This window comes from Myotis myotis, unplaced genomic scaffold (genome assembly GCF_014108235.1).
Source record: "Myotis myotis isolate mMyoMyo1 unplaced genomic scaffold, mMyoMyo1.p scaffold_m19_p_8, whole genome shotgun sequence".
NCBI lineage: Eukaryota > Metazoa > Chordata > Mammalia > Chiroptera > Vespertilionidae > Myotis > Myotis myotis.
This window is the reverse complement of record NW_023416390.1, coordinates 21,907,095-21,919,187: the sequence shown is the minus strand read 5'-3', so window position 1 is coordinate 21,919,187 and position 12,093 is coordinate 21,907,095. Positions and strand designations below refer to the sequence as shown.

At 62.5% G+C, this 12,093-nt stretch overlaps 1 protein-coding gene across 5 annotated transcripts; it reads right to left on the bottom strand.

The window, feature by feature from the left end:
• Nucleotides 1-3,465: 3,465 nt before the first annotated feature.
• CTDSP1 (CTD small phosphatase 1) lies at nucleotides 3,466-8,829 on the bottom strand. 5 transcript variants are annotated; one of them, XM_036319649.1, is made up of 7 exons: nucleotides 8,610-8,829; nucleotides 7,216-7,379; nucleotides 6,736-6,837; nucleotides 6,565-6,621; nucleotides 5,872-5,964; nucleotides 5,574-5,759; nucleotides 3,466-5,055 (listed from the first exon to the last, which is right to left on the bottom strand). In XM_036319649.1, exons 1-7 carry the CDS (start codon nucleotides 8,674-8,676, stop codon nucleotides 4,927-4,929), a joined length of 798 nt encoding a protein of 265 aa, XP_036175542.1. In that variant the 5' UTR covers nucleotides 8,677-8,829; the 3' UTR covers nucleotides 3,466-4,926. The 5 variants fall into 5 exon arrangements, with proteins under 5 accessions (XP_036175542.1, XP_036175541.1, XP_036175543.1 ...); XM_036319648.1 differs by having other exon boundaries at nucleotides 6,736-6,840; nucleotides 8,610-8,814; XM_036319650.1 differs by having other exon boundaries at nucleotides 6,736-6,840; nucleotides 7,231-7,379; nucleotides 8,610-8,812.
• Nucleotides 8,830-12,093: the final 3,264 nt, after the last annotated feature.

Here is a 12,093-nt window from a genome sequence, read left to right as displayed (position 1 = left end):
ACGGAAGTTTATAATTCTTTATTTACCACCTTATTCTTCTTGTTTTGTAATTACTTTTTAACCCTGTTTTCCCCACAGTATCTGTTTTGCTCGCTGCTGTACCCTAGTGCCTGGAATTTGAAGGAAAGACATGGAATTTGAGTTCTGTTTTGATGTTATGTTTAGAAGATTGACTGTTGTTTTTGTTTTAAACTAATTTTTACCTTTAAAAAAATTAAAACCGGTTTGGCTCAGTGGATAAAGCGTCGGCCTGCAGACTGAAAGGTCCCAGGTTCGATTCCGGTCAAGGGCATGTACTTGGGTTGCGGGCACATCCCCGGTGGGAGATGTGCAGGAGGCAGCTGATCGATGTTTCTCTCTCATCGATGTTTCTAACTCTCTATCTCTCTCCCTTCCTCTCTGTAAAAAATCAATAAAATATATTTTTAAAAAAAAATAAAATAAATAAAAAAAATAAAAAAATTAAAAAATGTACCTGGTACATTTACTAAACACAAACAGGTGTTCGTAAAAATGTGTCCCTCCCATTTTAGATGAGTCCCACCCAGTCCTCCAGAACTACTTCCCAGGATTAGCCATAATTCCCACTTCTTGTTACCCTACTGGAGTAAACAAAAATATATATGTATATTTGTCTACCTTTATATTGCTCTTTAGTGGGAATACACCAACACTATTGTTATAAATCTTACTTTGTTTCATTTACTGGTCTATCTTGGAGGCCATTCTATATCTGCTTGGATAGTTCCACCTCACTGTTTCCCCCATGCATGGTATTCTCTGGTATAGATAGAGCAAGATTTACTTACAGTCCCTCACTGGTGGACACTTAGGTTATTTCAAGTGTTTTGCTATTATAAACAAGGATGCAATTAATATTGGATACGTACAAAGTTATGTGTATATGCATTCTTTCTACAGCATAAATTCCTAACAGTGGAATTGCTGGATCAAAGGATGTCTGCTAAAAAAATAAAAATAAAATATGGATAGGTTTTCTTTTTTAATTGATTTTAGAGAGAAAGAGGAAGGAAGAAACATCAATTTGTTGTTCCAGTTATTTATGCATTCATTGGTTGATTCTTGCATGTGCTCTCACTGGGGATCAAACCTACAACCGTGGTGTATCTGGACAATGCTCTAACCACCTGAGCTACCCAGCCAGGGCTAAAAATTACTTTTGAAAAATAGTATTGTCAAATCACTCTCCAAAGAGGTTGTACCAGTTTACACTCCTGCCAACAGGAGTGTATCAGGTGCCTGTTTCCTCTGCATGTGTATGTATGTGCGTGTGTATTTGCGTGTGTGACAGGCAAATAGTGAATGTCTGTTCCATACCAGGCTGTCATTTTCACTGCAGCTGACATCTCCAAAACCTCTACCCCAGTCCCTAGGGCCAACCAGCCACAGCTTCCTGTCAAGTTTATCTCCTAGCTCACATCCATCCTTCCTTCTTCTTTGCACTCTGCCTCTGTGCCCCCGTTCGTCTTCATTCTCCATTCTCCGCCCTCCACGGCTGTGGCCTCCCAGGAAGGTCCTCCGTCCCATACCCCTGACTTATCTTCCAACGTGAAGCTGTCAGGATGGAGCACACCTCTTTCCTGGTTAGTGTCCCTGTGTCCCTCAAAGACACCCACCGCCTGCAAGAGAGAAGGCCACTGCCTTGGCGGGCCTATAGATCTGCATTATCTGGCCCCTCCTGCCTTCTGCAGCGTCATTTCCCATCTCCCCTGGCTGTGTACAATTCCAAAATTGTCATTTTTCACACTCCCTGCTGGGGCGGCTCCTGGCTCTTGGGCTTCCTTTCTGGGGCCTCTCCTTGCTGAGGCCACCATCACCTGACTCACGCCTCCTTTCCAAACTCCTCTTAGCCTCACGTCCTCAGGATGCATTTTCCAAATCCTGCATCCCCACCCAGGCCGGGTGGTGTCCCCTGTGCTTCCATCCCGGCCTTCGATGTTCTTCCTCAACTCCATCTACAGCATTGAAGGTCTTAGATCACCTGTTCAGGCGTCCTTCTCCACACTAGAGTGTGGGTTCCTTGAGAGCAGAGGCAGGCCCTAGTCATGGTGTGTCCCCAGTCCTGGCACTGTGCCTGGCACACGGGAAGTGCAGGTATATGTGGTTACCTTGAACTCTGTGGGTGCAGGGTGGGTGGTAAAGGCTGACTGCGGTCTCAAAGTTGGGAGCCCTGGTGACTCCCTGGCCTCTGTGGGCTTGTGGGATGCAAATCTGGGGGACTAGTGTTTGCATGGAGAGCAGGAAACCCAGTGGCACCCCAAGGAGGACAAGGGCAGAAGCAGGCCACCTGGGCCTTAACTGGGCCAAAGGCTCCGAGGCTCCAGCTCACACGGGAGCTCATGGAACTGCGGGAACTGCACGTGCTCTTCCCAGGTCGGTGCTTCCCAGCACTTTCCTACCAGGAGCAGGGAGGGGGGCGAGGGAAGGAAAGGGGCAGCATCATACACGTGCAGGTCACCCTCAGAGACCTGGGGGGCAGATTAGCATCTGGGACACCAGGAGGGAGGCTTGAGGCTGGATTCACAAGGGGATGAGAGGTTGGGGGTGGGGGGCAGGGCCCAACCTTTGGAAGGGGCAGATCTCCCTTCTCCGCTGTGTGTGTTGGGTGGGGAGAGAAGGGGGAGGCGGGCAACCCCCGGGAGAGGAGTGAAGGAGAAATGTTCATCTTTCCAGGCCCCCAGGGTTGGGGTGGGGGCAGATCGCCGAGGGCCCGGCGCAGCGGAGCCCGGCGAGGCCGGAGAGGCCTCTAGTGGCCACCGTGGGAAGCAGGAGAGGGCGGGGCGGGAGGGCACTTCCTGCCAGGGCCCGGGGCTGCCCAGTTTTGCAAAGGAAGTGCTGCCAGGGCTGGAGGGGCGGGGGCAGGAAGTGGGCCAGAGGCTCGTGCAAGGGCGCGGCCAGCGGGAGGCCGGTGGGGGAAGGGGCGCCCGTCTCCCCCGAGTCCCCACGCCTCGGCCTGCCAGCCCTTCCCGCGAAGCAGCGGGAGGCCCACGGCAGCCTCGCTCAAAGGTCTTGGGTTTGGAGTTGAACTTGGCTCCCACTACCCCGCCCCGCTCCCCACCTACCCCCTCTGGGGCCTCACGAACTCCTCCCCTTCGCTCCGGGCAGAGACCCCACCCCTTCCGTCTCCAAATACCTTCCAGGGGCCTCGCCTAGGGACGCATTTCTGCGTAGCCTCTGAGCTAATCTTACTAAGGTCTCCAGGGGCAGCACCGAAGCGGCTCTGCAGGGAGCCGATCTCCATTTTGCAGACCAGATAACTGAGGCCGAGAGAAGCAGGGAAATTAGACAGTACTCGGTCATTCCTGCACGTTCGCACTTGGAGCCCGGGAGGGTAGGGTAGCCTCCAGGACCGCCCTCCTCCCTCCGCAGGGTCAGCTGAAGCGGAGCGAGGCTTCCTGGGACAGTCACGCCCCCACTTCACCGCCCAATAACCACAGAGGCAGGTGGGGGTCTGGCTTTCTCTTTAGTTCGCGTCACACTGAGGGGCTCTCTATCACAGAGAAGGCACTTAAATGGGAGGGTCATCAGATTCGGACCAGCCATGCCCTCCCTCCCGCCCCCAGCTGGGGGTTGGCGGAAAACAAGGACATCTCCATTTGACATCCCCCTTGGCACTGATATGTGGGTCCCCTAACTGTTAGGCCCTGGGAAGAGCCCAAGGCCTTGACCTCCAGACTCAGCATTTGGGGGAGGGATTCCAGGTAGAGGAGGCAGAGCTGGAAGGCAGATGTCCTGGGAGCAGCCCTCAGCCAGCTGGGGATGAGGCAGGGGGCTGCAGAGAGTGGGCTGGCATGGAGGGGTGTAGCTTGGCAAGTGTCCCACCTCCTACAGATCCCCTAAAGGCACGGGTGAAGTATGGGGTGGGTGGTGGAGAGAGATCCCCCTCGCCTCACACACACACTCAGCTGGTTGGCCTAGCACAGGCTGGGCACAGAGAAGGTGCTCAATAAATGTTTTAAATGAAGCAAAGAGGGTGTGGGTGACAGAGGACAGGGCCTGGGGCCTCTTGGCCCAGCTTGTTTCGTTCAGAAAATAGCAGTTTAAAAATGTAAAAATCCTTTTCCTCCCTCCCCCCAATTTATGGGCCCGGGAAAGGGGTGAGGAAGGGCTGTCTCTACTCCAACCATTCCCCCTCTCCTTCCCCTAAAAATCTATATACACATATACATATTTATATGGCACCATAAAGGGGTCCTGCCTATGCCCCCACACTTGGAGCTGGGGGAGCTGAGCTGCAGAGCCTTGGGTGGTATGGGGAGCAGCCCTCAGCTGAGGAGTCCAGAGAAGCAGGACTGGGTCCTGAAGGACAAACCCCTGCTGCTCTCACAAGTGGCAACAGATCTTCTCCCCTCCTGTGCCCCCCGAGGCAGAGGTGACGGGGTCTGCAGCAGCCCCCACGGAGGAGGCGTGAGGACTAGCTTCTCTCCGACCGACAGTCTGGAGACTGTTCCAGGCAAGAGCTGACCTGACCTGGCCCTGGGAAAGCCAGGTGGGGAAGAGGGCTCTATGCAAGGCACTTGGTGTCCACGTTCCCAGGTGGGGCCCAAGGCAGGGGGCAGCAGGAACCCTGCCCCTCCCCCAAGCAGAACCGAAAGGGCCGAGAGGCCCAACTTGGCAGCAGAGAAACATGGCAGCATAGAAAGAGAAAGGGGAGCAGCATGCAGGGCCCCGTAGGTCCCCCAAGAAGAGCGAGGAGGTTCTAAGGCACTGACACAGGGACCCAGGGTCTCACTGCCCTCTGTGCAGCCTGCTGCCCCCCTTCGCAGCCTAGCCAGGCTGGAGGGGGAGACGCCCACTTCCCCATGGCACTGAGGTGGCCCAGGCTGCTGGGCTTTCCTAAGGAAGAGTCCATGTGTGAAAGGTGTAGGTGTGGTCAGGGGCAGGTCCTGGCCCCAGGGCGCCTCACTAGCTGCCAGGCCGTGGCTGCCTGAGCACTGAGTACACGTCATCCACTCGGCTGAGCTGCTCGAAGAAGGGCAGAAGGTCATGGAGCTCTGTGTCACTCATGTTGTCAAACCACGAGGCCACCGGTACCTGGGCAGATGGGTGTAGGGTCACCACCCTGGACGCAGAATATGCAGGCCACCCCTGAGCACCCATGGCTGGGTGGGCTATCTCCTTGAAACCCCTTACCCACAGTGTTCAAATATTTTGACAGCAGCACCCAGTAAATCACATTTACATACATAACAAAGCAACAATTTTACGAAATGAAACTTAATCTAACTGTGTGCAAAGCACTCTGATATTTCCTATTTTATTTCATTTTTTCAAAACCCCAACTAGGAACTGTTAAATTATTTTTGTGACCCACTAACTGGTCACAACTGGCCGCTTAAAAAATTGCACCTGCTCCAATGCCCAGCAAGCAGAATGATCTGAACGATCCATAAAGTACGGGGCGAGTGGGCACAGGTCTATGAGAGGGAGGAATGGGAAGGCACCAGGCCTGGGAAACCACCCAGCTTGGGAGCAGAGGTGAGGGGAAGCCCAGATGGACGGACCCTTTTCTTGGATCCCAGCTCCCTATCCAGGTCCTGCATGGCACTCACGGCATTGTCCGGATGGAAGACGTAGGAGGCAGGCGAGTTGTCCAAGATAAGCACCCGCCGCAAGTCTCGGCCCAGCCTACTCAGGTCCTTGACGTAGTTCCCCCGGTGGAAGACACACGACTCACGAAACAGCCGTGCTCGGAAGGCCCCCCACTTGTCCAGCAGGTCAGCTACTGGGTCTGCATACTGTGGATGGGAGGTGAGTCATCTGGGGCCAAGGGTGATCCAAGGGCCGCTGCCCAGAGGCCACATGCTGGTGAGGAGGGGGGAGGGGTTGTGCCAGGAGCCCTTCACTCACCTTGGCCAGACTGGCAGTGAACAGCACGCACTCGAAGAGCTCGCCCATTCGCTGCAGGAACTCGTCCACATAGGGCCGCTTCAGCACGTAAACCTGGGGGGCAGGCCAGTGAGGGGACTGCTGGGCCTCAGGCTGGAAGTGGGGGGGTGGTAGGGGGCTGGGAGGGAGCCAGTGAAGGAGGCAGAGGAGCACAGGGGGCAGGCTGGTCCCAGGTCCTATGGGGGCCCCACTTGACCAGCCACCCCAACTGCTGCTAGGGAAACCACCCCCTCTCAGAAGGGGATCAAAATGAACCTGTGAGTTCCAGGCTTCTGGCCCTGCCTCAAGGGGCATCACTAATTCCAGGCCCTTCCCGCTCCACGGCCTCAGCCAAATGGAGGGGCCTGGGGCAGCCCCCTCACCCCCAGGCTGCAGGGCACCGACCCCCGAGCCAAGTAATGGAGAACAGGCTGGACAGCACACAACCTATCCTGAATTACTTGAACTGGGTCCCGGGCAAGATGGGGTAAGGGGGCGCCAAGAAGAACCCCATTCCCCGCAGGCCTCAGAGTCAAGTCCCTGAGGATCTGTGTGACCCTGGATAAGTCTCACACCCTCTCTGACATTCCACATCTACCAAAGGCTTATACGAGGCTCTCAGGATTGGTGGGAAAAGCCAAGCCCACCGCCTCCCCCCAGGAGCCGGCCCCTCACCTGGTGGACAACCCCATCGATCTCCACGGGGATGATGAAGTCAGCATTGTTCACTGGCTGTGGGGGAAAAGAGCAGCTGGAGCTGCGGCCAGGCCTGCCCAGACCAGACCGCCCTCCCAGGCCAGGGCAGGCCCCTCCGAACCAGGGCTGGGGGCTGCTGGGCAGGCCCACCTTAAAGGAGCTGTGCACCAGGGTCTCGTCCAGGTCGATGACCACGCAGATCTTGTCTGAGTCCTGGGCCTTGGCCTCGGGGAGCAGATACTGGACCGGGGTCTGCTGTGGGAACGAGCGGGGCTGGCTGGGGCCACCTCTCACACCCCCGTCATTTCTTCATACAAGTCTTCCCTCCTGCAGCCCTCTAGCTGGCAAGTCACAGGGACAGGGGAGAGGCCACCCTCTTCCCAGATTTGCCCCTGCCAACTCTGGAGCCAGGGTAGGCCGCCTGGCTCTCTGGGCCTTACTTCCCCACCTGGGAAATCCAGGCAGAGAACAGCGTCCACTACGACGGGGACATTTAAATTCCCTTGGAGGAGCTCTCGGAGCTGTCAGGTGACAAGCTGGGTAGACCTTCCAGGGCCTGCAGGCTGGTCAAGAAAAACCCTTTCCCGTAACCCCCGTCGAGGGCGAACCCAGGTGCCCTGCAGCCCTCACCTGGCCACCACGCACCTTGGGAACAGCTCCGTTTTCCTCCACAAGCAGGGGTGCCCCACTGTGGCTGGGCAGGGCCTCCCCATCATCCCGGCAGACGCAGCAGAAAAGTGAGTGGAAGATGCCCCGGCTTCGGGGCTTCTGAGAAGCGGATGACTTCTGGTCACCTGGAACAGGGAGGCCCAAGGTGGGGGCATGCCTGTGTGCCCCGGCGCCAGCCCTGGGCTCTGAGGGTCTGGCCATACCCGCTTCACTGAGGGAGACGCATTAGCATGGCTCCAGGCCACCCCTCTGCTCCCACACGTCATTCCAGTGTGGGGTACACGGTACCCCCATCAGGGAGTGGGCTGGCTGGAGGGGGCACCAAGGGTCCTTATCTTTTCCTCCCAGCCTCCACCTGCTGAGGTATCGGCCCCACTGGGGGCGCCTCCTGACCCCACCTTTACCTGAGCAGCCCCTGCTCAGTGGGGCCCAGGAGGGCCGGGGCCTGGGGTCCACTCCCGCCTCCTTCCATACTCTCGGCCCCTGTGAGTCCAAAGTCCTCAGACCCGAGGCTGGACGGGGAGGCAGGGGGTGGACCCGGGCCACCGCGACCCCGCTCCGCCCCTCCCCGCCCCTCCCCTCCCCTCGTTCCAACCTCGAGCCGCGCACCCACCGGCTGATTGACAGCCCGTCTCCCCCGGCCCCGGCCCCGGCCCCGGCGAGGAGGAGGCGCAGGCCAGGTGGGCAGAGCGGGAAGGACTCCCAGCCGCTGCAGCCCGTCCCCGGACGGGGCGGGGCGGGCCTCCAGCCCAGACACCCGCCTCCCCCGACCCCGCCAAGGCGGTCGGCCGGCTCCCTGGTCGGAACTTGTGTGCACAGGCCCGGGGCCCACGGGCTGCAGCCGGGCCGCCGCGGGCGCGCGCCTCTCCGGAGTGGCGGCTGCTCTCGGTGCCCGAGGGGCTGGGCGCCGCCACGCGAGACCCAAAGTTTGTGGGAATCGCGGCTGAGTGTTGGCGGGAGCCTCGCACCCTCCCGGCCCGCTGTCACCTCGCGCCCCTCCCGCCCCGGACCCGGGGGTGGTGGGCGGGGTCTCCGGCGGCCGCGGGCGCCCTCCACACCGACCTCCCGGCCCCGCCGGCGCTCAGGGCGGGGGAGCGGGGGGGGGGGGGCTCCCCCCGGGCGCTGCGCACCGCCGGCCGGAGACCCTGGCGGAGCCCCGGGTCCACTCCCGCCGCGGCTCCCCGGCCGAGCACACGGAGCGCCCAGGGCGCCGACCCCGCCCCGCTTCCCGGGCCCCAACTCTCCCCGCTCCTCCCGCTGCCAGGCGGGCTCCCGGGGCGGCGGCGGCCCAGGGAGGGTCCTGGCCCCCGCCCCCCGCGGCGCCTCCAGGTGGCCCCTCCGCGCCGCCCCAGTACCTTTGCCCCGCAGCGGGCCCCGCGCCTCCTCCTTGCTGATCTGAGTAATGACGGCCGAGCTGTCCATGGGGCCCGGCGCGCTGCGCTCCGGCCGGACTCTGGCCCCGACGCCGGCGCCCGGCCTCCCCCCCGGCTCGGGCCGGAATCGGGGCGCGGGGGGGAGGGGAGGGTGGGAGGGAGGGATCCCCGCGAGCTTCGGAGGGGAGGGGAGCCAGGTTCTTAGGGGGAGGGGGAGGGAGGGGGCGCGGAGGAAACTTTGTTACAACATGGAGTTTCCTCCCCGCGAGGCGGATGCAAACATGGAACCCGGGCGCCGTTTCAAGGCTCCCCCTTAAAAGGGCAACGGCTTCGGCGTGACCTGGCCGCGGCCGCGGCTTTCACCACTCCTGGGCCGGCGCGCTCCGCGGGTGGGGAGGCGGGTCCGGCCCGGTTCCGGCCGCGCTCCAGGGGGCGTCGCCTCCCTTCCTGGCGCCCGCCCGCCCGCGGGGAGCCTCTGCGGCTGCGTGGCAGGACCGACAGCTCCCGGCTGCGCCGCTCGGGGCCGGGCCCGCCCCGCCGGCGCGGTGCCTTCACCCCTGCGCATTCCAAGGCCCAGGGGCCCGCCGCTCCTTTTTCTCCTCTGGAAAATGGGGATGAACTCTCTGGTTTTATCTTTGATTGTTGCAGGGACCACTTCGCGGAAGTCGTGAGCGAACGGTGGCCCTTGGCTCCCTCCCAGCGACTAAGATTCACACAATTACGCCCCTGACCGGACTGTGCCCGTCTGCACCCATCGCAGCCGCGGGGCCCGGGAGTGTAGGGCGGGAAAATCCAACTTTTTGCCCTGGGACCCCCCGGCCCACCTCTTCCAGCTGCCCCGCCCGGCGCCCAGCAGAGCGGCCATCACCCGGCGTCCCCGCCAGGAGGCGCCCTCTCCGCGCCGTTCCCTCGGCCGGGGACGCGCTCCCACCCCTCCGCGCAGCCACGTCCCTCCGACCTGGAAGGAACGGCCCCTCCGCGCGGCCTTCCCAGCGCTCCCCACCCGACGCGGCCATCCGAGGCCGGGGCGGGGTGTCCGTGGCGCCCGCCCCGGGGACGCGCAGCCTGGGCCCGGCCCTCGGCGGGGCTGACATGTCTTAGGCTTTAAACGGCGCTTCCGCGCGGTCGGTGCAGGCACACCTGGCCGCGTCCGCGCGGGTTCTTCACGGCAAACTCCCGTGTTACTGGCCCTGGGTGTGGGTTTCTGTTTCCTGTTTATTATTCTCTCCTTTCGTCGTTATTATGTGTTCGTCATTTAAAAAATAATAACGCCAAGCCTGGACAAATAGGCCTCGGCGGCGGGGCGGGGCGAGCACGTCCGGTCCCGTCCAACCGCCGGTGCGAGGGCGGCCCCGGTCCCCCGGCCCCACGGAGCGGAGCCTGCGGAGGGCGGGCCCCGCCGAAGACGCGCAGCCGCGAAGCCGGACCCACCCTCCGGCCCCGGCGCCCCCCGCCGCCCTCGTGGCGTTGAGCGCTCCCCGCCGTCGGGTAGCGAGCGCTGGTCTGGCTGCGCCCCCTCCTCTGCCCTGGACGACCGGCCTGCGCGTTCCTGCGGGTCCCCCCACCCCGTTTGCACACGAGGTCCCTGGGCTCTGAGCACGAGGCGCCGGGCCCAGCTCCGCTGCGGGCAGAGGCGGATCCGGCCGCCGGGCCAAGGCCTCCGCTTCACCCGGAGGCCCGGCCGCCGACCCGACGCGAAATGTGCGGCGAGGCCGGAGTGAGGCCGCGGCTGCGCCCTGACCTGGGCAGGCGGCTCTCCTTCCTCTTCCCCTTCCTCCTGCCCCGGGAGGACGGACCGGCCTGCGGTCCCCGGAGGCCAGAGGAGCTGACGCAGGGCTGGTGCCCTGGCAGGTCCGCGGTGCGCCCGCCTCCCCGACCCCCCTCCCCAATCCCCCGCTGAGCCTCTGTCGGGCGGCCTCTGCCCCTGGGGACCTGCCCTGCGCCCAGGCACGAGGGCTGCCGCGAAGGGTCTGGCAGCTGTGGCACCGAGGAGCTGGGGGGGGGGGGGCGGTTTGGGGGGTGGGGGGTGGTCTGGGGGGGTGTCTTGGAGTTTGTTCACTGGGGGGCGGGCACACCCAGTGTCTCTCTCTACCACAGCGCGGGGTCGCCTTAGCACAGTTTATTTTTCAAACCAGGAGGAACCAAGTCCTGGGGGCTGTGACTTCTCCATCCAGCACGCAGGAACCCCATCTCCAAATGGGGGGCCGTGCAGGAAAGGCGGGTTCCAGGCAGCTCCGGGGAAAGTCCAGTTTAGCCCCGGAGCTGGGAGGACCGCAGGGGCCGCCCCGGACCTGGAATGACGCCCTCTCCTCGCTCACCTCTCGCCCGCGGTGACCCCTCGCTGGCCTTTGGTCCCCTCCCCCCCGCATTCCCCGTCCGCGGGTCCTTAGTCCCGGGCCTCCCTGCCCATCCGCTGCGGCCCCTCCCGGCGCCACGGGAGCGAAGAGTCCTCCGCTTGTCCGCGCTTTCGCCCCCCCATGCCCGTCGCCCCGTGGTTATTCAGCTTCCAAGTCTGTCCAAGGCCTTCTCGGGTCCTGACCCCCCTCTTTCCAGCTCCGCTCGCACGTGGATCGTTCCCACCCACTGAGTAGCGATTTGTTACTAACTCGGCCGCCTCCACCCGCACACCCGCCCGCGGGCGCTCCTGGCGGGATCCCCGGTCATTCGAACCCGCCTCCCTCCAGGCCCAGCGCGGGGCCGGAGCCCCTCTAACGCTCAGGGAACTGACCGGGGCGTCTGCGGGGGCACGGACGGCGGCGCCCCGGGGAGCTGGGGAAGGGCTGGGAGAGGCCTTTCTCCGCCGCCCCCCCCCCCCCCCAGCTCGCGCGGCCCCCGGTTCTCCAGGGCCAGGCCGGGAAGGGACTTGGCGGCTTTCTCGCTCAGGTCACCTCTTCCACAGTCGCTCTGGCAGAGCCCGACCCGTCCCATTCCGTGCCTCCTGGAGGGCCCCACTGGCATCGTTGCCCTTTTAAGAAAGAGGAAATTCTCATCAACAAGCACCCTATCCTGAGCGCAGAGCTGGCCCCGCCGAATCCCCGGGAAATTAGGGGAACAGCGCCCGCTTCAAGTTCAACACCCGGGGAAGCCTGGCGACCCCGTCTCCGCGCTGCCGCCTCCGCTCGGGGCCAGGGTCCGAGGAACAGGAAGAGGCCGGAGGAGGGGCTTGGGGGAGCCTAGAAACCGCCCAGGGAGCGTCTGTAAAGTGCTGTCCCGGCCAGGGGCGAAGGCGTGTCGGGCGGCTCCCAGCGGCGGCGGGGCTTCCCCGCCCACACAGCTCCCCGTGACCCCCTCCTGGCCTGGGCGGATTCTGAGGCCTCAGGGCGGGAGGCCCAAGTGCCCGCCTTTTCTTCCGCAGCCGGGAAGGGCGAGGCTGCGGCTGGGCATGCGGGCGCGCGGGACCGTCCCTGCCCCCAGGGGGAGCTGGGAGTCCGCGCCCTGGGAGTGTGAGGGCCGGCGTGGGAGTCGC